Here is a 21543-nt window from a genome sequence, read left to right as displayed (position 1 = left end):
TCCCCCAATGCCATAGCATCAGGAGGTGGGGTCTTAGGGAGGTAATCAGGTGGGGAGGGTAGAGTCACCAAGGAGATTAGGTCCTGATAAAAACAGAAGGGCTGGAGAGCTAGATCAACTGTTAAGAGCAGTTACTGTTCTATCAGAGAACTGGAATTTGGATCCCAACACCCACATTAGAAATCTCAGAAACACCTGAACTCCAGTTCCAATGGATCCAACATTTCCTTCTGGCCTCCACAGACACAAGGATGTGTGCATACACAGAGTAAAATAAATCTTAAAGAAAAAAAAGAACAAAAAACTCACCCAAACAGAGACCTCACTGGCCCTTCCCTCCCTAGTACTTATGGCTCCAATGGAAATACCATAAAGTACAAAGCAGGGAGAGGGACCCCAGAAGCACAAGAAATAAATTTCTCTTGTCGGAATCACAGTCTATGACACTGTTACAGCAGTTGAAATGAAGGAAGCATCTTCACATATTAAATACTGATTTTTTTCTACCATGCAAACCTCAGTAACAAGCTGTCTTATAGCCGGGCGATGGTGGCGCACGCCTTTAATCCCAGCACTCGGGAGGCAGAGGCAGGCGGATCTCTGTGAGTTCGAGACCAGCCTGGTCTATAAGAGTTAGTTCCAGGACAGGCTCCAAAACCAGAGAAACCCTGTCTCGAAAAAACAAAAAAAAAAAAAACAAAAAACAAAAAAACAAAAACAAAACAAAAAAAAACAACAAGCTGTCTTATACAGACCATTATCCCGGCAGGTGACATAATGGAAAACTGAAATGGACATTAGGTTAAGACTTAATGAATTAAAAAGATGGTGATAAAGAAGAAGATACGTCTACAGATTAGATGATGGAGATCTGGACTGCAGATAAGAAGAAAAGACAAACCAAGAGTACAGTCTCAAAGTCGATGTGGACTGAATCCAGTGGGGTCAAGGGAGACGCTATGCAATCATGAGGACTGGATCTGGATCCCTAGCACCCACACAGAAAGCTCCGCACAGCGGCATGCTCCAGCAATCTTGCCATTGGCAGGTGAAGACAGGAGGATCCCAGGGACTCTCCTGGCTAGCCAGGTAATGAGCAATTAGTCTAGTCTAATGGGTAAATTCCAAGTTCATCAAGACACCCTGTCTTGTTTATGGTGGAAAGAAAGACACGACACGCTGACCTCTGGTTAATGCACACATTAGCACATATACTTGCATCCGTATGCATACAGCACATACACAGTTTCTTTTTAAAAGTAGAAATGGCAAAATAGATGGTGTCAAAAACAAAACAAAACAAAACAGCAGAGACGGTTAAATGATTAAGTAAAATTATACAATAAGTGTAACTTAAATACTTAAAAAGATAAAAGGGGTAGTGCACATACACATGCTCTAAATAAATACACAGAGAGAACATGGACCACTCTGCTTTTGTTCTGGGCTGCAAGCGCAGGGACTCTGACATGCACACTCCTCCTCCAGGTGACTGCTCTTGGCTCCCATCTGCTCCTTCACGTTTCCTTAGCTTATTCTCTGCATATCTTCTGTACTCCTAGACTCTCCTGTCTGAGGACCACATTCCAAGGGCAAGACAGCTTCGCCTGACCTATATTCTCTCCCCTTTACCTCTTTCCCTCCCATGCAGGTTTCTCAGAAGATCCGGTTCCATCCTGTCACATATCCCATTTTAATACTCAGCCCTCTCTTTCTACTGCCATCATTCTATCAAATATTTGCTGCTATGTTTTATTTCTTATTGCTCAAAACTTTATGTATTTATTAATTATGGTGAGTGTCTATGGAATATGTGCAAAGGTGCGGGTTAGGTTCTCTCCTCCCACCACGTGTATATGCAGCAGGCAGTGGTATTCAGAGTACTTGTGCAGTGGTGGTCCTGCAGATTTCTGAGGTTCCACGGTGTGGGCAGGCCATCCGCTCTACTCACTCACAACTCTAGGTACTGATGGATCTTCCCTCTACACCTGTTGTAGAATATTATTTTAAAGTGTGTTGCTTTTGTTTATGCTGTATTTGTTGAATTCTGTGAAGCTGTGATTCTTTGCCTGTCTAAAACACCTGATAGTCTAAAATAAAGAGCTGAATGGCCAACAGTGAGGCAGGAGAAAGGACAGGCGAGGCTGGCATGCAGAGAGGATAAGTAGAAGAAATCTAGAGAGGAAGGAACAGGGGAGGAAGGAGGGGAAGATGCTAGAGGCATCTTACAGAAGAAAAGGGAAAGGTCCAGAAGCAAAGGTAGTCGGGATAAGTTAGGAAAGCTGGCTAGAAATAAGCCAAGCTAAGGCTGGGCATTCATAATTAAGAAAAGGCTTTTGTATGTGTTTATTTGGGAACTGGGTAATGGACCCCCAAAAGAGCTACGAGTAAAAGAGTAAACAACCAACATCATATGGTATGAGATTCCTATCTGTATGCTGTGAATGTGTTTTGTTACCACTGGTTATTAAAGAAGCTGCTTTGGGCCTATGACAGGGCAGAATAGAGCAAGGTGGGAATTCCAAACAGAGCTAGAGGAGAAGAGCAAGCAGAGTCAGGGAGCAGCCATGGAGCCGCCTGGGTCAGACATGCCAAATCTTTTCCAGTAAGCCACTGCCACATGACAATATACAGATTAATAGAAATGGGTTAAATCATGTGAGAGTTAGCCAATAAGAGGCTAGAGATAATGGGCCAAGCAGTGTTTTATTAATAAGTTTCTGTGTGGTTATTTCAGGGCTAAGCTAGCCGGGCAGCCAGAAAAAACAAGCGGGCCCTCTTTCCCTACAACAACCATACACCTCTGACTTTTCTTCCTTTGCTTACTCCTTAAATGAGAAGTTCTTCCAGCTGGGCAGTGGTAGGTAGTGCACGCCTTTAACCCCAGCACACGGGCGGCAGAGGCAGGTGGATCTCTGTGAGTTCAAGGCCAGCATGGTCTACAAGAGTGAGTTCCAGGACAGGCTCCAAAGCTACAGAGAAACCCTGTTTTGAGAGAGAGAGAGAGACAGAGAGACAGAGAGAGAGACAGAGAGAGACAGAGAGAGCGAGCTCCAAATATCTGAATGCCTCTTTCCTTCTTCTCAATTGCCCCTCAGCTTAGGTTGTTTTCAGAATTCTGAACCATATTTCAACATGTGTTTAGACGAACACACGCATACATGTCTAAAAAGGGAGTATGCATGTCTCCCCCAACCCCAATACAGGGCTTCGCTGTGTAAACAGCTCTAGCTGTCCTGGAACTCACGCACTCTGTTGTAAATGGAGACTGCACTTTCGTTTCTCAGCCACCCAGACCCAAATAATCACACAAAGCTATATTAATTACAATACTGCTTAGCCCATGGCTCAGGTGTATTTCTTGCTAGCTCTTACATCTCAAATTAACCCACTTCTATTAATCGGTGTATTGCCATGAGGCTGTGGCTTACCTGATAAGGTTCTGCATCTTTCTCCTTTGGCAGCTACACAGCCTTCCCTGACTCCACTTTCTTTCTCCCTGCAATCATCTTAGTTTCCCCGCCTACCTATATTCTGCCCTGCCATAGGTCAAAACAGTTTCTTTACTAATCAATGGTAATAAAACATATTCAGAGCATACAGAGGGGAATCCCACATCACTCTGTAGACCAGGCTGGCCTTGAACTCAGAGATCCGCCTACCTCTGCCTCCTGAGTGCTAGGATTAAAGTGCCACCACTGCCTGGCCATCAAGACTTTCTAAGAGATGCTTCTAAGTCAGCAAGTTCTCAACCTCTAGGTTGCAACCCCTTGGATAGTGAATGATCCTTTCACAGGGATTATCTAAGACCATCAAAAACATATTTATATTATGATTCATTACAGTAGCAAAATTATAGTTACGAAGTAGCAATGAAAATAATGTAGGACTGGAGAGATGGCTCAGTGGTTAAGAGCATTGCCTGCTCTTCCATAGGTCCTGAGTTCAATTCCCGACAACCACATGGTGGTTCACAACCATCTGTAATGAAGTCTGGTGCCCACTTTTGGCCTGCAGACATATACACAGACAGAATATTGTATATATAATAAATAAATAAATATTAAAAAAAAAGAAAAATAATGTTATGGTTGGGGTCAGCACAACATGAGGAACCGTACTAAAGATTCACAGCAATAAGAAGGTTGAGAACCACTGCTCTAAGGGAACCCAAAGCCTCAGCTTTAATATTACTTTCCCTAAAACAGACATGGGAATGGTCCTGCACTCCAGTTATCCTGCTGGTTACTCCTTTCTTTCCCATTTCCCCCTTTATAAGCCTTTTTCTATTTTCTAAATAAATACAATGAAATCTCACCTTCCACCCATTCAAGACAAATTATGGCATGGGTACAGGTGAAATTTCTCCTGTCAGAGCATTAGAAACCCTTGGCAGAGCTGCCTGTGTTTATCTGTGTTACATATTTTTGTTAAGGGTAAAGAGTATCACTCGGAACAGAGAATTCTAGACTTACTGGGGCTTCTGATTTCAGATATAATGTCAACAATGTGGTGGGCATGACTCTCACTTCAGAAGGGCTGACCCCGAAACTGCCACAGGATGCAGGACTCTTGAGTCTCTTGAAAACATTAAAAAACACTCAATACCAGGCAAGAGGATATGGAGTTTAGAGCTAGACAAAGCTAACTAGTGAGACCCTGTTCAAAAAACTGCCTAGAAATATGAATGATGAAGAAATTTCACCAAATTAGGTGAGCTGATGTGGGCTTCCTACTGATAGGAATGCCAGGGGAACTGTGTACAGGAATGACTATGTCTCCCTGCTCCCCATTTTATGTGTACAACATTCCTTCCATGTGTGCCTGAATGCCAGAAGGGGGAGCTGGGTCTCATTATAGATGGCTGTGAGCCACCATGTGGTTGCTGGGAATTGAACTCAGGACCTCTGGAAGAGCAGTCAGTGCTCTTAACCACTGAGCCATTTCTCCAGCCCCCTGCTCCCCATTTTAAACTACATTTTATGTTTAGGAGAGTATTTCATTCATTTAAACATTGGGATGTACATGGAGGAGTCAGAACCTGCACAGATGGATGTTGGAAATGTAAAATGTTGCAGCCTCTTTGGAAGACAGCTTGACAGTTCTTTAAAGAGTGAAGCAGGGGCTAGAGAGATGGCTCAGAGGTTAAGAGCATGTAAGTCTAGCAGAAATCCTGATTTTGGTACCCAGCACCCACAACAGGAAACTCAAAACTGCCTGTAATTACTTCCAGGGAATCGAACTCCCCTTTCTCACTTCACAAGCACCTGAATCATTTCCTACACATACATACAGGCTGGCATGCACAAACACACCATAAATAAATCTTTAAAAGGTGAAGTAGAATGGCTATAGGATCGGACCATTTCAGGCTCTCTCTCCTCAGCTGCCCAAGGACCTAGATGGGTACATCTCTCTGAACCCCTGGGAACCCCTCTAGAGTCAAGACTCTTGCCAACCCTAAAATGGCTCCCTTAATTAAGATATATACTTCCCTGCTCCCATATCCAACTTTCCATTATCCCAACCATCCCATTCCCCCGTTCTCCCGATCCTCCCCTTCTCACTTTTCTCTCCCCATCTCCCCTTTCCCCCATCCCACCCCACCCCCCAGTTCCCAAATTTTTGCCCAGCAATCTTGACTACTTCCAATATCCAGGGGGATAACTATGTTTTTCTTTGGGTTCACCTTCTTATTTAGCTTCTCTAGGATCGCGAATTATAGGCTCACTGTCCTATATTTATGGCTAAAAACCAATTATGAGCGAGTACATCCCATGTTCATCTTTTTGGGTCTGGGTTACCTCACTCAGGATAATGTTTTCTATTTCCATCCATTTGCATGCAAAACTCAAGAAGTCATTGTTTTTTACCGCTAAGTAGTACTCTAATGTGTATATATTCCACACTTTCTTCATCCATTCTTCCGTGGAAGGGCATCTAGGTTGTTTCCAGGTTCTGGCTATTAGAAATAATGCTGCTATGAACATATTGGAGTAATAGACTGAGCTCCCACGATCCAAATGAGGAACAGAAGGAGGGAGAACATGAGCAAGGAAGTCAAGACTGCAAGGGGAGCACCCACCCACTGAGATGGTGGGGCTGATCTTTTAGGAGATCACCAAGGCCAGCTGGACTGGGACTGAAAATGCATGGGATAAAACCGGACTCACTGAATATGGTGGACAATGAGGGCTGCTGAGAAGCCAAGGACAATGGCACTGAGTTTTGATCCTACTGCATGTACTGGCTTTGTGGGAGCCTAGACAGTTTGGATGTTCACCTTCCTAGACCTGGATGGAGGCGGGAGGTCCTTGGACTTCCCACAGGGCAGGGAGCCCTGACTGCTCTTTGGACTGGAGAGGGAGGGGGAGAGGAGTGGGGTGTGGGGAGTGGGGGGAGGGGGAGGGAAGAAAAAGAAAAAAAATAAATAAAAGAAATTAAAAAAAAGAATAAAACTGGGTTTCAAGGCAAAAAAAAAAAAAAAGTGAAGTAGAGCTACCATATGACCTGATAATCTAACTGTTAGGAGTACACCAAAAGAAATGAAAACACATGCCCACACAAAAACTCGTATAAGAGCCTTATTCCTAACAACCAACAAAATGGAAACGATCCTAGTATTAGGTGAGTGGCTAAAGAAGGTACTAAAAAAACACAATGGAGAATTTTTTCAGCAACAAATCATTTTTTAAAAAAAAATAATTTATTTCACTCTATGTGCATTGGTGTGAAGATGTCAGATCCCCTGGCACTGGAGTTACAGACAGTTGTAAGCCACCATGTGCATGCTGGGAATTGAACCCAGGTCCTCTGAAATACCAGCAAGTATTCTTAACAGCTGAGCCATCTCTCCCACCCCTCCAGCAACAAATCTTAAAAATAATCTGTTAAAAAGTAGCCAAGGGGATAGGGATGGCTTATTGGGTAAAACATTTGTTGCCAAATCTGATGACCCAAGTTTGATCCCCAGGACCCACATGTGGAAGAAGAAAGCCAATGTCAGTGAGCTGTCTTCTGACCTCCACATGCTTGCTATGGTATAGACACACACGCACAAAGTTAAAGAGGTCATTCATAAAAGATCATATACACATAGAATGAATGTTTATTTGAGACACCCAGGATAGGCAAACCTATGCACAGAAAGTGCATAATCTTAGTGTTTGCCTAGGGCTAGTGTGGTAAGTGGAGAAAAGGAGGAGAAATGGATAATAGGTGAAGTGTTTTTTTTTTTTTTTAATGATTTTTGAGACAGGGTTTCTACGTAGCTTTTTGGTTCCTGTCCTAGAACTAGCTCTTATAGACCAGGCTGGCCTCAAACTCACAGAGATCCGCCTGCCTCTGCCTCCCGAGTGCTGGGATTAAAGGCGTGCGCCACCACCACCCGGCTAGGTGAAGTGTTTCAGTGGCAAAAAAAAGTTCTCAAATTGTGATGATGGTGTATAAATTAGGATACACCATAAACCACTGGATCACATGTTAAAAATGTGAGTTGGATGATGTAGATGTATCTTATTAAAAACATCTGGAATGTAATCCGAACTTGTTTGATTTGTGACATAATTGGAAAAACAGAACTATTTACTACTTAATTTGGTCAAATAAACCTTTACTAAAAAAAAAAATAAAATGAAATGAGATTTAAACATAAACTTGGAGATCAAAAATCCAATTAAAACCAAAACAAACAAATCATTCTACCACAAAAGGTCTGCAGGTCACTAATGGAGAGCAACATTCATGAGTTTGTTACGATGGAAAAGTAAACAGAACCTCAGAGTTTATTGCTTATAACAAATCCTGCATTGCCTGTTGGAAAATAGGATGTTAGAGATCACCAGATACCCAGCTAGAGACAGTGCCTACCAGAAAATAAATGGAAAAAAGACAATTTGGAACACCTATACAAATGAAAATTTTTCAACCACAAAAATGAAAAATTAAGATTTCATGTACAGCTCAGGGGTCAAGTCCTCACCTGGCACTGAGGTCATGGGATCTACACACACACACACACACACACACACACACACACACACACACACCTAGATGATTCTTGCAAATATGCCCAGTGAAAGAAATGAGCGTAACTCAACTCCATTTTGGAGGATAATGGAAGTCTAGAATAGACTTAAGCTGTAGCGACAGGCACATAATTCTATGAAAATGTAAAAGTCACACACAACTGTACCTTATGAATAGCTGAGTTTTATGGCACATGAATTAATTCAACAAGTACTTAAAAAACAAACAACCCAGTCAGGTGGTGGTGGCGCATGCCTTTAATACCAGCACTTGGGAGGCAGAGGCAGGCGAATCTCTGTGAGTTCGAGGCCAGCCTGGTCTACAAGAGTTAGTTCCAGGACAGGCTCTAAAAAGCAACACAGAGAAACTCTGTCTCGAAAAAACAAACAACAATAATAATAACAAAAACCCTCCAAAAACAATCAAAAAACAAAAAACCCCAAAAACCCCAAACTAGATTTCACTGTATCTTGACTAAGACTGTATTAAAACATTGACCTTAAAATGACAAATTTGCCTGAAAATGATAAATACATGTCTGTAACTCCAAGTGCTTGGGAGGCAGAGACAGGAGGATCAGGAGTTCAAGGCTAGCTCAGTTATACAGCAAATTTTACCATAGGCTGCAAGTCTCAACCAAACAAAAACAAGCCAGATGTGTACTCAGGAGCCAAAGAGCTCAGGAAGAAGAGGTAAGTGGATCTAAGTTCAAGGTTAGCCGGGTCTATCGTGGGTTTCTGGACAGCTAGGGCTATATAGCAGGAACCTTACTAAATATTTTTTTTTTTAAGAAAGGTGAAGAGAAAATATTGTCAAGATATTTCAAATACATCAGATAAAGGGTAGCTCCTCTTGAAAAAGTTAAAAGAATACCTTACATTCATTAGATAAAACCTAGTAAAGTCTTTAACAGAATATGGTCCAGAAAAAACACTAAACAGTAATATTGCTTGTTAGTAAAATAGCTTCCAATTTTTTATATCCCCCCAAATTTAGAATACTTAACTGAGATGCCAGTTAACAGATCATTAAAAATAATTTTTGATGACAGATCATGATGTAATTTTGGCATATGTTTCAGAAGACATTCGAATAATTGAGTGTTATTGTTGTAATAAAATGCTTTTCATTCCCATCTACATGTTTATGTCAGCAACATTTCCCAGAGCTTACACCCTTAAAAGTAAAAATGTATGAACTGAATCAATTCATCTGTAGATATGTGAACTAAAAAGAAAATTCTTAACTCATTAACAGATATAATCTCAATAAAAAGCTTATGCCTAAAATTATTTTTGAAACATATTTAAGCTAGATGTGGTAGTATATTTCCCGAAGTTTCAGTCACTTGAGAAGCTGACCCTGGCTGCACTGCAAGACTCTGTTTAGACATACTAAATGAAGTATGCATTTAAAGAAAGCAACACAGACATGTAACTACTCCAGTAAGGATGAGCAGCGATTTCACTTATGTGTGTGTGTTGTGCACATGCACGCCTGCACACTTGTGAGAGTAAGTTCTCTCCCTCTAACACGTGGGTTCTGGAGAACAGATTCAGGTCAGTAGGCGTGGTAGCAAGTGCTGTTATCCAATGAGCAGTTTTTCCAGCCCCTAACTAGTAATTTTAAGAATTAAATCGGATGAAAATTTTGGTTCAGGAGATGTATATAACATTTTTTATATATTTATATAACTTACATGCATGTAAATGTGATAGAATAAGCAAAAACAGCTCACACTACAGGAGGTGGTGGTGCAAGCCTTTAATCCCAGCATTTGGGAAACAGAGGCAGGGGAATCTTTGAGAGTTCAAAGCCAGACTGTCTACATAGTGAGATCCAGACAACTATGGTTACATAGAGACCCTGTCTCAAATTAAATACATATTCTCTCTGTATATAAATTCTGTAAGAACTAAAACACTTTTCTTCCTCCTCCCACTTTTTTTCCAATGCTAGGGACTTACCCAGGGCTTAAATGTATTCTAGGCTAATACTGTGCTACTGAAATATTCACATTCTAAGTGATAAATATTAAAAAAATTAATTTTTTTATTTATGTATCTTGTGTGTGGGGTGCACTTCAAAGTCAGAAGGCAGCATGAGGTCTGGGGCTGGATAAAGGCAGCTATGAATAGGTACTGAGAACTGAACTCAGGTTCTCCGGAAAAGCAGCAATCACTTTTAATCACTGAGCCGGCTTTCCAGCTCTAAATTACACTTTACAATGGGCTTTGTGAGTCTCAGTTGGTGAACATAAAATGGTGATAGTATTTGTTTGGGCTGCCCTGGAGAGGTGGCTCATTAGTTAAAAGTATTTGTTCTTGTAGAGGACCCAAGTTCCATTCCCAGCACTCACATGGTGGCCCATAACCATCTATAACTCCAGTATATAGAGATCCGATGCCCTCTTCTGACTTCCATAGGTACCAGGCATGCACATGGAACACATATATACACACAGGCAAAATACTCGTGTACATTAAATTAATCTAAAAAATTACAAAAACAAACAAACAAAGCACCTCTTGCTTTTTACAAAAAAGCACTCGCTCGCCTCGCATGTGTTTGGTTGTTGTTGGGTACTGGGGACTTCAATCTACAGACCTGGGGCAAGCAAAGAGGCATATTAACCAATGATCGGAAAAACCCGCACCTGACCTCATCTGAAAAACAGGGTGGAGTGAAAACACAGACACACTACAACCACTGTTTAAGAAGACCTTCCTGGGCTGCAGACGCAGCTCAGTTGGTACAGTGCTTGCCTAAGACACGCAAAGCCTGGGTCTGGATCTCCACAACCACATACGGCATATGATGACACACACCTGTCATCTCAGAACCGGGGAGGTAAATGCAGGATCAGAAGTTCACGGTCATCATTGTTACGTAGAGTTTGAGGATAGTCTGACATGCATGTGATTCCCATCTCAAAAGATGAAATAAACAAGAAGATGAAAATAATCTTTTTGAGATAGGTGAGATGCTTCACACCTGAACTCCTCATGCCAAGGTAAACAGACAGAAATCTGAGTTAAGGCCAAGAGACCTAGTGAGTTCTACAACATGGGCTACACTTTAAGACACTGTTTCAAGGTGAGTAAGCGAAAGCTAGTAAGATGCCTCTGCAGCCAAAGGGGCTTGCCACTAAGTCTGACAACCTGAGTTCAATCCCAGGGACCCACATGGAGGGAGGGACCTACTTTCTGCAAGCTGTCCTCTGACTTCCACACACAGCACATGCATACTCAAACATACACACAATAAACGTAAAAAATGTTTTAAATGACTGAAGTAAAAAATTAAAAATACTTTTCAACTCTGTGTATAAAGTAATATGAAACAATGAATCTCACGTTTAATTGGCCTTAAGTCTATCCCTAAAATATCTCTTTTTATGTATATGCAAATATTCCAAACCTAGAAAAAACTTCAAATTTAAAACACTTCTGGTCCCAAGCATTGAGGATAATTAACCTGTATGCGAAATGTCCAGAATAGCAAAAATCTGTGAAGCTGGAAAGTCAATGAATGGTTGCCTGGGGCAGAGGAGGAAAGAAATTAGCTGTTAACGAGAACAAGCTCTTAAGGGAGACAAAATGTACTAAGAGTAGATAGCTGTGACGATTGTGTAACTCCATCAAGAAATGGGAAATGCTGCACCGAATCCTGGACTTCAATAGGTGAGTTTATGTTGGTGCGAAAGGCAGAAATCAGCACAGCTGCACTGGGTTATAATGCTGACTTCCTGCTTACGCTAGTCTACAATTACGTCTTTAATCATGGCTTCCTCTTTGCATTTTAGAGTACTATTTATAGGGTTCTGCAGCCAGATTGCTAGGATTGTAGTCTTCACTCCTATATTTGCTAGGGTTATGAACTTTGCAAGTTACTTAATTTCAAGTGACTGTTTATCTTTTTTTTTTTTAAATCTGGCTGTCCTGGAACGCGCTCTGTAGACCAGGCTGGCCTTGAACTCACTGAGATCTGCCTGCCTCTCTGCTTCGCAATGCTGGGATCAAAGGTGCGCCCCCCCCCATCGCCCTGGACTGTTAAAGGGCTGGTGAGACAGTTTAGTAGGTTCAGCACTTGCTGAAAAGCCTGATGACAGAGCTCAATTCCCAGAGCCCACCCACATGGTAGAAGAGGACCAATGTAGCATGAATAATAACCCCAGAGACAGATATTGGGGTTCAAGCTGAAGATCAGAAAAGTATAGCAGCCAGTCACTAGGGAGACCTTTTACCTCTACCAAATCTTCAGACCAAAAGGATCCTATCTCCACGAATCCTCAGAGTCTAGACTCCACTGAGCTCCTGTCTCTTCCCCTTTATATTCTTTGCTCTGCCCAGTCATAATCAATCCTTTCTGTCTCCACTTCCCTAGTGGTGGGATTAAAGGTGTGAGCCACTACCACCTGGATCTGTTTCTGGGTCGATCTTGTGTAGCCCAGGGTAGCCTTGAACTCAGAGATCCATCTGCCCCTGTCTCCCGAGTTCTGGGATTAAAGGTATGTGCCACCACTCCCCAGCCTTTAGTGGCTTAGTTTTGCAATCTGATCTTCAGGCAAGCTTTATTTATTAAAATGCACATAAAATATCACTACAGACCAACTTCTACATAAAAACAAATTTAAATGACATTTTATTTTATTTATTGTGTATGTGTGCATATGTATGTGTATGCATGTGCTATGGTGGGCATGTAGAGGTCAGAGGACAGCTTGAAGGAGCTGGTTCCCTCCACCATGGGTACTGAACTCAGGTTGTCAGGGCTGATGACAAGTGCCTTTACCCACTGAGCCATTTGTCAGTTCTTTACATTTTAACTTTTACAATGTATTTGTTACGTGTGTGAATGTTTTACCTGCATGTATGTCTGTGCACTACATGTAGGTAATGTCCTCTGAGGCCAGAAGAGGGAGTTAGATCCCTTGTGAGCCACCATGTTGAGTGCTGGGAATCAAACCTAAGTCCCCTGGAAGAGCAGCCAGTGCTCCTAATTACTGAGTCATCTTTCTACCCCCATACTCCCCAACAACACCTCATGCACTAGAGGCTGGCCTCTAACTTGCTATGCATTGAAGATGATTTTGAACTTCTGATCCTGTCTACTCCCCAAGTGCTGAGATGTTGGTGTGGTGGTATATGCCTTTATTCCACCACCCAGGAAGCAGAAGCAGAAGCAGGTCAGTCTCTGTAAGTTAGAGGCCAGTCTGGTCAGCTTAGCCAGGGTTACATAGTGAGACTCTGTCTCAAAACCACAAAGCAAGACCTGGAATTTCAGGTATTCTATCATGGGTGCTGGGACTCAGTTTCTTTATCTAGAGAATGAGGAAACGAAGGATTATATATCATGCAAGACTTTTATGATGGTGGATACATAAAATGTCATATACAATGCTAGGAGCAGCAGTTGTCACACTGTGGGGCAAGTTGTGTTAGCTATTACTGAAGCTGTACACTGTTAATTTATTATGTCTGACTCTGTTCTTTCCTAGTTCATCTGCTAAGGTCCTACGAGAATTGCATGAAATCTTGTGTTTAATAATTGGCCATTCTTGTACTTCACAAATCAAATTTATTTTTACAAGCTAAAGAGGACGAATATTATCCCAGAATTATAGGAAGAGAGGCACCTGGGACCACCACTCTAAACCTAGGAGCACCTGAATTCACTAAGACCATGACATAGCAGCAGCTGGCAAATTAATTAAAATAGGACCCACTGGCAGAAGATCAGGAGACAGTGTATCAGAAAGCACTTCTTAAAATCTACTTCTTCTATGGGAATTAGAAGTTTCTAAAGCAGAAATACCAAATATATTAAGGAATCAACAGAGTTTCATTTTATCTACATTCACCATACCCTTCCATATGTTTCACTTATTCATTCTTACTGAGTATCAGATTTGCACAAGGAACCATGTGCTAGCATCCGGATATGTGTAATTTTGCTTTCTCAGGCACATTACTTTCCCACAGTTCCAGGAAAGAGATTCGAGGTGCCTGCCTCTAGATAAATATGTGCGCTGTTCATTCAAACATAAAACATAAGCCTATATTTCCAGAAAGTCATTCAAATGCAAGGGAATTTATATGATTTCTTCTAGCTGTGGGCTTTTGCCAATTAATATAACTGGCTGAGAGCTCAGTGGTACAGCATTTGCTTACCACTTGTAATCCCAACATTGGGAAGGCAGAGACAGGTGGATCCCTGGATCTTTCCAGTCAGCCTAGCCAACATGGTGAACTCCAGGTCAAGGCAGTTGTCTCCTAAGGAACACCAGGCGTTGACTCTGGCCAAACACATTAGCACCTACATGCACATGCACACAAGGAAAATGCACATAACCCACTGTGGTGGTGCACACCTGTAATCACAGCACGTGGGAAGATGAGGTGGCCTGGTCTATATTCTAGTTCCAAGTCAGCTAGGGCTTAATATCAAGACACTGTACAATATCTCAACAAAAACCACAAGGGGAGGGGGCAGGAATAAAACAGTTTATAGGAAGTACAACATCTGTAAAAACAAATTTCTAGCATCCAGCATTTATTAAAACCTAAAGTATAACATTTTAAATATAGTGGTAAAGCACATATCTAATATGTAAGCAAAATATATCTCTCATCCCAAATTTACTTAAATATCTCTCATTGCAAATGACATTAAATTAAAACATTCCAGTTCACATTTTGTGATTATACACACAAAATTCTGAGAAATCTAAAATTCTTGCACTCAAGAATGGTCATTAGTGGTATATAAGAGATATCTAGCTGGTACCAAACAACTCAAAGGCTGGAAGAAACCCAAAGCGCTGCATGAACTGCTTGCTCTAGGTATGAGAATTTAGTAGCTGCCACTGTGATCTGCAAAGGCTTTACAACTCTGTTGCTCATGACCCCAAAGCCTTCATATAGAATTTTCTGTTCAGGGCACACCTCTTTGAGAGATACTTTTGTTATTTTTATTTAGATTTATTCATTTTATGTGTATGAGTGTTTTGCCTGCATGTGTGTATGTATAGCACGTGTGTGCCTTTTATTACATTTTTGCTTACAGTCTACCAAGTGATGGGATTAATGGCGGGCACTACTATGCCGCGCTATGTTTACAATATTCACACAGCCAGTTTCCCTTTTCTTCTTAGAGGCTGGGTCTTACTATGGTGCCTAGGCCATCCTTGAACTCATAAGCTTAAGTCATTCCCTCATGCATGAGTCACCATATCAGTTTCTTATTTTCTAATGACCAAAAGCTGTGCTTAAAAAATCCACCCTGGGCTGGAGAAATGGCTCAGCATTTAAGGAAGAACCCTGCTTCTCTTCCAGAGGATCCAGATTCAGTTCTCAGCACCCACATGGTAACTTACAACCATCTGTAATTCCAGTCCCGGGGATCTGATGTCTTCTGGCTTCTATGGGTACCAGCCATAAGTGTGGTGCCCAGACATACATGAAGACAAACACTCATACACATAAAACAAAAATAAATCATTGCAAAAGAAGAAATAAAAATCCTCAATATTCTGTTCAACCATTATTCCTTCAGGCCAAAATAAGATGTATAAAAAGAGATTACACCGGGCTCGCCCAGTACTAAATTTGATTTATCCCAATTCTAAAGTATATGGTGGGATAACTTTACTTTTGCTTATATTTACTTGCTCGTTTGACCTCCACTTTGCTTGTGGAGGTCAAAAGGCAACAAGGCAGGAAGGTGTTCGCATTCTACCACAAAGATACCAGGCATTGAACTCAGGCAGTCAGGGCTGGCCGCAGGTGCCTTTATGTGCTGTGCCATCTCAGCTCCTCTTGAGATTTCATTTTGTTAAGTAAAGAAAAACCCCAGATTCTGTTCCCAAATTTGACTGTATCTGGAATCACTTGAAGTTTAAAAAAAAAAAGCTTTTCAACTTCAAATATTCTGGTTTAGCTGTCCCAGGTACAATCTGATACTTGGAGTGTTAAAGCCCTATAGGTGATTCCAATGTACAGAGCTGAGACTCAAAAAGCCATTCCCTTTAAAAACTTACACCTGAGGTCTGAGGATCTTCAGTTGCATAAGGATGTCCTTCTGCACCCTGGGGTTTGCTGTGGCCGTGAGAGCCATCACTGGAACAGAAGGAAACTTCTGGCGAAGCATATTCATCCTTTTGTAATCTTGACGAAAATCATGACCCCACTAATTGGGAAAAAAATACTGCTTTTAGATTATTTGTATCTCTCTTCTACAAAAGCCAACAGTAGTCAATACAGAGGAAGCACTTTTTTCTTCAGTGAGGCAGCAGAATACACATGCAGAGTGTACTGTGCTTCAGTGCTGTGGTTCTGAATACTACTGGAGGTATAAACTTCCTGACCTTCTGAGACACACTTACCTGACTCACACAATGTGCTTCATCAATGACAAAACGTGCCAAGAGCTTTCGCTCATACAGATTCTCCAGAGTGGAAATCAGCCTGTTACTTGCACAGACCTGGATCAGAGACAAGGGAGAGTTCTGAACGCACATCTGAATGACACTGTCACCACCATACAATCACTCCCTATTAAACTAGTCCTTATCTATGAAGAGAACAGAAGTAAATAGCAAAGGAGACATTTTAGTATGCTTACTCACATTCAACAGTTTTACTTACAGGTTAGTGGCTCAAACTTTTGTCTGCCTCAGCGTATCTGAAGGTAACCATATATTTATTTACTTTGGTAATGGAACTTAATTTTTTTACATTTATTTTATGTGTGTGCATGTGTGGGGTGCGTGCGTATACACATGTAGGTCAGAAGACTTAATGTGTTTGGTTCTATCACGTAGGTCCCCAAGATCAAACTCAAGTCATTGGATTATACAGCCAGCACACTTACCCGCTGGGCCACCCTGCCAGCCTGATAACAGGATTTGAGATGTGTGTTTGGTATGTGTGTGATACTTGGGGAAACTCTATGTATTACACATATAGATAGTTACATGCTTGCACTCTAGCTTTGTCTGTAAGCAATGACATCCCAAACATGTCTCGACAGGGACATGTAAAGGACACAAGCCCAGTTGATGCCGTTTCCTCACCCGTCAAATCTAGGCAATTAGAACATCAAAATACATAGTGGTAACTGACTAACTCACTAAATAAACAATCCACAAGTTCACACTGATAAACACTTAACTCTCATTATGCCAGGATGGGCTATATTAGTAAAATCAGAACTTGGCATTCATTAAAGTGATAACTGGGAATGAATCATTAATGGAAATTAAAACTTGTTGGGGACTCTGCTGTCTGACGGGGCAGCTCTACAGTCCTGGAAACTCCTACTAACTCCAAGACAAAAGGGGAACAAAAAAGTACGAAGGAGAAGCAGCCGCAGTACTATTTTAATCAAGTGATTGGTTAACGAACATCACTGGTTCTTCTGATAGCACCTGTGGGAACAGGCCACCACATCTGCTACAGCCCTGTGGCTGAAGACCATGAATCTAATCAGCAAGAAACTAGACAAACTCAAGTTGAGGTACAGTCTTCCAAACTGGCCCACAGGCTTCTAAAATGTCAAACCCATGAAACTGTTTAGAGAAAAGAAAATTCAACAGGGATTTCTTTTAGAAAGGTCCTTACCGTAAGGTTAACAGGGTAAGGAACAGTATGAGCCGCTGCACATTTCCTGAGGAAATCACTAAGGGAAAGCTAGATGGTCAGGAGACGCACACTCAAGTCATTATGGTTGAAACCGTAGGCCTGAGCTCACTCTCAAATGTTCAGAACAAACTGGAGAAAGGATGAATCATAAAGGAGACGGAGAAAATTTTACCATTTGTGGTCTGGGGTGAAATTCTTGAAATGTATATAAAAAGTTATGACCAAGTCTTTAACACTATTTTAGTGTGTTATAACATTACTCTGGAAACAGTGAGGCTGATACAAACCTTCTCTGGTGTGACATACAAGAGCTTGATAATTGGGTCTTTTTTTGATAACTGGAGGTAAATATTTGCAGCTTCTGAGTCAGTCTTATCCCCTGTCAGATATGTAGCAGGAATCTAAGTTGAAAGCAATAATTTGAATTTCATTTTATTTATATATTATTCAGACATGATTACGTTTTTAGATTTTATATAAGTCACATATCACACCTGCTAAAAGAAACAAATAGCTTACCATAATAATCAGTGCACAAATTTTTAAGGTTTTTTTTTTTGTAAGTCAGAATCTTACTTGTGATTCTCCTGCATCATCAGCTTCTGAAGAGCAGATTACAGTTGTGTGCCATATTTAGCTAGTACACATATTTTTAAAAATTCTTATTAAACACAACTCAAAATAGCCTTCCCACCTAGGTGTAGTGGCACACATGAGGGATCCCTACACTTGGGAGGCTGAGAAAAGAGGATAAAGAGTCCAAGGCTAGCCTTCGCACCACAGCAAATCTGAAGCTAGCCTGTGGTATGGCAAAATGCTTCTATGTCAAGAAAAACTGCAAAAACCTCCCCACTGTTCCTTTCATTTTCTATATTGCCTTATCTCTTCTATCTGTAAACATGAGGATGGTGTATGTGTGTTTCTGTGTGACAGGGTCTCAATATAACCCTGGCTAGCCTGAAACTTGCTAGAAGGCCAGGTTTGCTTCTGACACAGAGGGTTCTGGCTCTGCCTCCCAAGCGCTGGGATTAAAGGTGTGCATCACCGTGGTTAGTCTGGCTACTTTAAAGGTTCTGATGCATCTCCGAAGTTTCAGTGTGTGCTGATGCTGGGCAGTATTACCATCACTGCACTGATATTCTCTGGAAGGAAAATCAAACCAACATCAACAGTGTAACCAATCCTTTTGCAATGTGAAGAAGTTAACAAAATGCAGACATAATTCTTTCAATTCAGAAATGAAGAAAAAAAACAGGTGCACAAGCACACACATGTGCACAGGGATAGAGAACTATGATGATCTCACACTAGCCTAAAAAAGAAACCCCTTTCTATTAGTAAAAAATTACATCAGCAAAATATAGGTTAAGAGCTCTCACTGAAATACATTCTCGTAGAAGAATAAAATCAGATTGAACTACAGATGGTTATTTGAATCAAAATGATTTAACACATGTGCTTAACTCTAGAGCTTAATTTAACTATATGTTTTATTTATTTAATCTTATTTTTTATCTTTTTGCAATATGCTAGGCAAACACTCTGCCATGGAGCTATATACCCAGAATAATTTAAGAATTATTCTTATAATTCAAATAGCAGTTAGTAAGATTTCCTGGCACCCTGAAATGTGTTTCTGAGGCACATTTCTATTAAAACTTTAAGTAATAACTTACATCAAAGGAAGTCAGCTTTTGGACTTGATCTACTATTAGTGATCTCAAGGGAGAAATGACAATAGTGACTCCAGGAGAAACACAGGCAGGCAGCTGGTAGCACAAGCTCTTACCACCTCCTAAAAGACAAATAATGAAAAAAATTGTCAGCTTCCATCTTGAGTGTGAAGACGAAAGGAGACAAAATATAATAATTAACAGGAAATCAAATGGTATCGTCCATGGATGGGGCCAGCAATCTGCTATAACACACGAGACGGATTCTTCAGGGATGCAAACAATGAGCAAACAGTCTCTCAGGACACCTTGTGTAGGCACATGCGACAGTAAAGGCAAGAACCAGAGCAAGAAACTGGAACCAAGGGAGCTGGTAACAAAGTCTACCAGAGAAATCCAAATAGAATAAACTTTTTTTTGCTTCTCGAAATATAAGCCATCTCTAAAAAATCTTAAGTCTAGGATTAACATAATTGCTTTTTATATAATGCAGTAAAATATACAGTAGTAAAAACAAAGATTTTGGCTTAGTATTAAGACACCCCTCAGCCGTACCTCCCTTCCCCCACCCCTGCTGGGGGTCTTACACACTTGGGCAAGAGCTTTCCCACTGAGTTATATACCCAGCACAGACCTCAGGATTTTAAAAACCATAGGCAGAGTCTTCTAATACAGCTTTAACTACTGGTACTCTGATTTCTAAGGTAACAGTCCCAATCTTCCTTTGAAATAAAAGGGCAAAACTGCATTGTGCATATTAACAGAAGATAATAAAAAAGAGAACTTGAAAATCTAACACAATTTTGCTATTTACTCCAATACAAAATAGCAAGATGTTAAGTGCATATTTATTTCTCTCTCTGTCTGGCCCCAATGGAGCTCAAACCCAGGGCTCTGTACAGGGCAGGCAAGTACTCTAACAAGGACTTATGCCTCCAGCCCCCAAGAACATATTTTAAAATAACTGCACGATTATATTCTAGTTAGTTTGCAATCTCACCCTCTACTAATGGCAAAGGGTGGACTAGGTAGTTTTGAGGACTTCAATGTGTTCTAAACATATATCCTGCATTCCTTCTTTTCCACAGTGAGCAAATTTCATCGTGGCACATACATGGACATGTCAAGGAGAGAGTGGGTGCTGAGGGCAGGGACGTGCTCTCCCACTTAATCAGCAGCATGAGCTCAGACGGGTAAAATGCATGAGGATACCGGTTTAAAGAGCTGTCCAAGGCTGGGTGATGGTGGCACTCAGCAGGCAGAGGCAGGTAGATCTCTGAGTTCCAGGACAGCCTAGGATACAAAGATAACCCCTGTCTCGAACAAAACAACATCAAAAAGGGGTGTCCAAAAGAAGCTTTATTTGTAATCTTTTTATTGTATCTGTCAACAGAGATTGGAACCAGGGTAAGAAGGACTTGACAATACCTCCTGAAGCTGGGAAGAGTCACTGAGAGCCTGATTAGATGATTGCCAACATCCTTTCCAGTGTCAGAGCTTCCAAGGACCAAACCAGGGTGGAAATGGAGGCACAATGTCACTAAGTTAATAAAGTCTGAAATGTGGATAAGCCAACATTGTCTCATCTTTAAAATCAGTTTGAGGACCTGGATAAAAGCTCACTGTCCAAGTCTGACAACACAAGTGGAAGCAGAAAACAGACTTCACGAGGTTGTCCTCTGACCTTCACATGTATGCCTTGGCTTGTACATAGTTCTCCTGACCACATCACATCTACAGCTACGTGATAATTAAAGAAAAAAGATTTAAAGTGGTTTGAAGGAATTCAGGTGTCAAGTCAATAGCATGTGATAGAGCAGCAACAACTGGGACTTGCTAGAGCCCATAACAAGGCAAGCAACACACAGGAGGTCTACATGGAGACATCGAACCTGCTTCCTAGCCTAACCACATAGCTAACATCTTATGTGTTTGATTTCAAAACACTGAGCCGCTCTTACAGGCGTTTACAACAATGCACAGTCCTGGTCTCTTCCAAACTTAGGCTGAGAAAGAATCACGCTGCATCCTTTTCATTTGAGCCTCACCTGTGAAGTGGGCACTATACCGCATACTGTCCTGACCATACCCACAAAGAGTCAAGTGGCTTGTCTGTCCACAGGTACACCCCTCCTCCCTGGCAGGGGGTGGAGCGACACTGGAAGCCTGGGCCTTCAGTCCAGAATGGATGATGAGAA

General features: G+C 41.3%; 1 protein-coding gene across 2 annotated transcripts in view; it reads right to left on the bottom strand.

The window, feature by feature from the left end:
• Positions 1-21543, bottom strand: part of Blm (BLM RecQ like helicase) — an 84567-nt gene that overhangs the window by 23572 nt on the left and 39452 nt on the right. For both annotated transcript variants that reach the window (XM_057756152.1, XM_057756153.1), the window contains 4 exons: positions 19349-19467; positions 17960-18073; positions 16415-16513; positions 16070-16218 (listed from right to left, as the gene is read on the bottom strand). In XM_057756152.1, coding sequence (XP_057612135.1) covers positions 16070-16218; positions 16415-16513; positions 17960-18073; positions 19349-19467 — 481 coding nt within the window. The remainder of the gene's footprint in view (positions 1-16069; positions 16219-16414; positions 16514-17959; positions 18074-19348; positions 19468-21543) is intronic.

The sequence above is a fragment of the Chionomys nivalis genome, chromosome 23 (assembly GCF_950005125.1).
Source record: "Chionomys nivalis chromosome 23, mChiNiv1.1, whole genome shotgun sequence".
NCBI lineage: Eukaryota > Metazoa > Chordata > Mammalia > Rodentia > Cricetidae > Chionomys > Chionomys nivalis.
The sequence above is the reverse complement of the archived record's forward strand: the minus strand, read 5'-3'. Positions and strand labels throughout refer to the sequence as shown.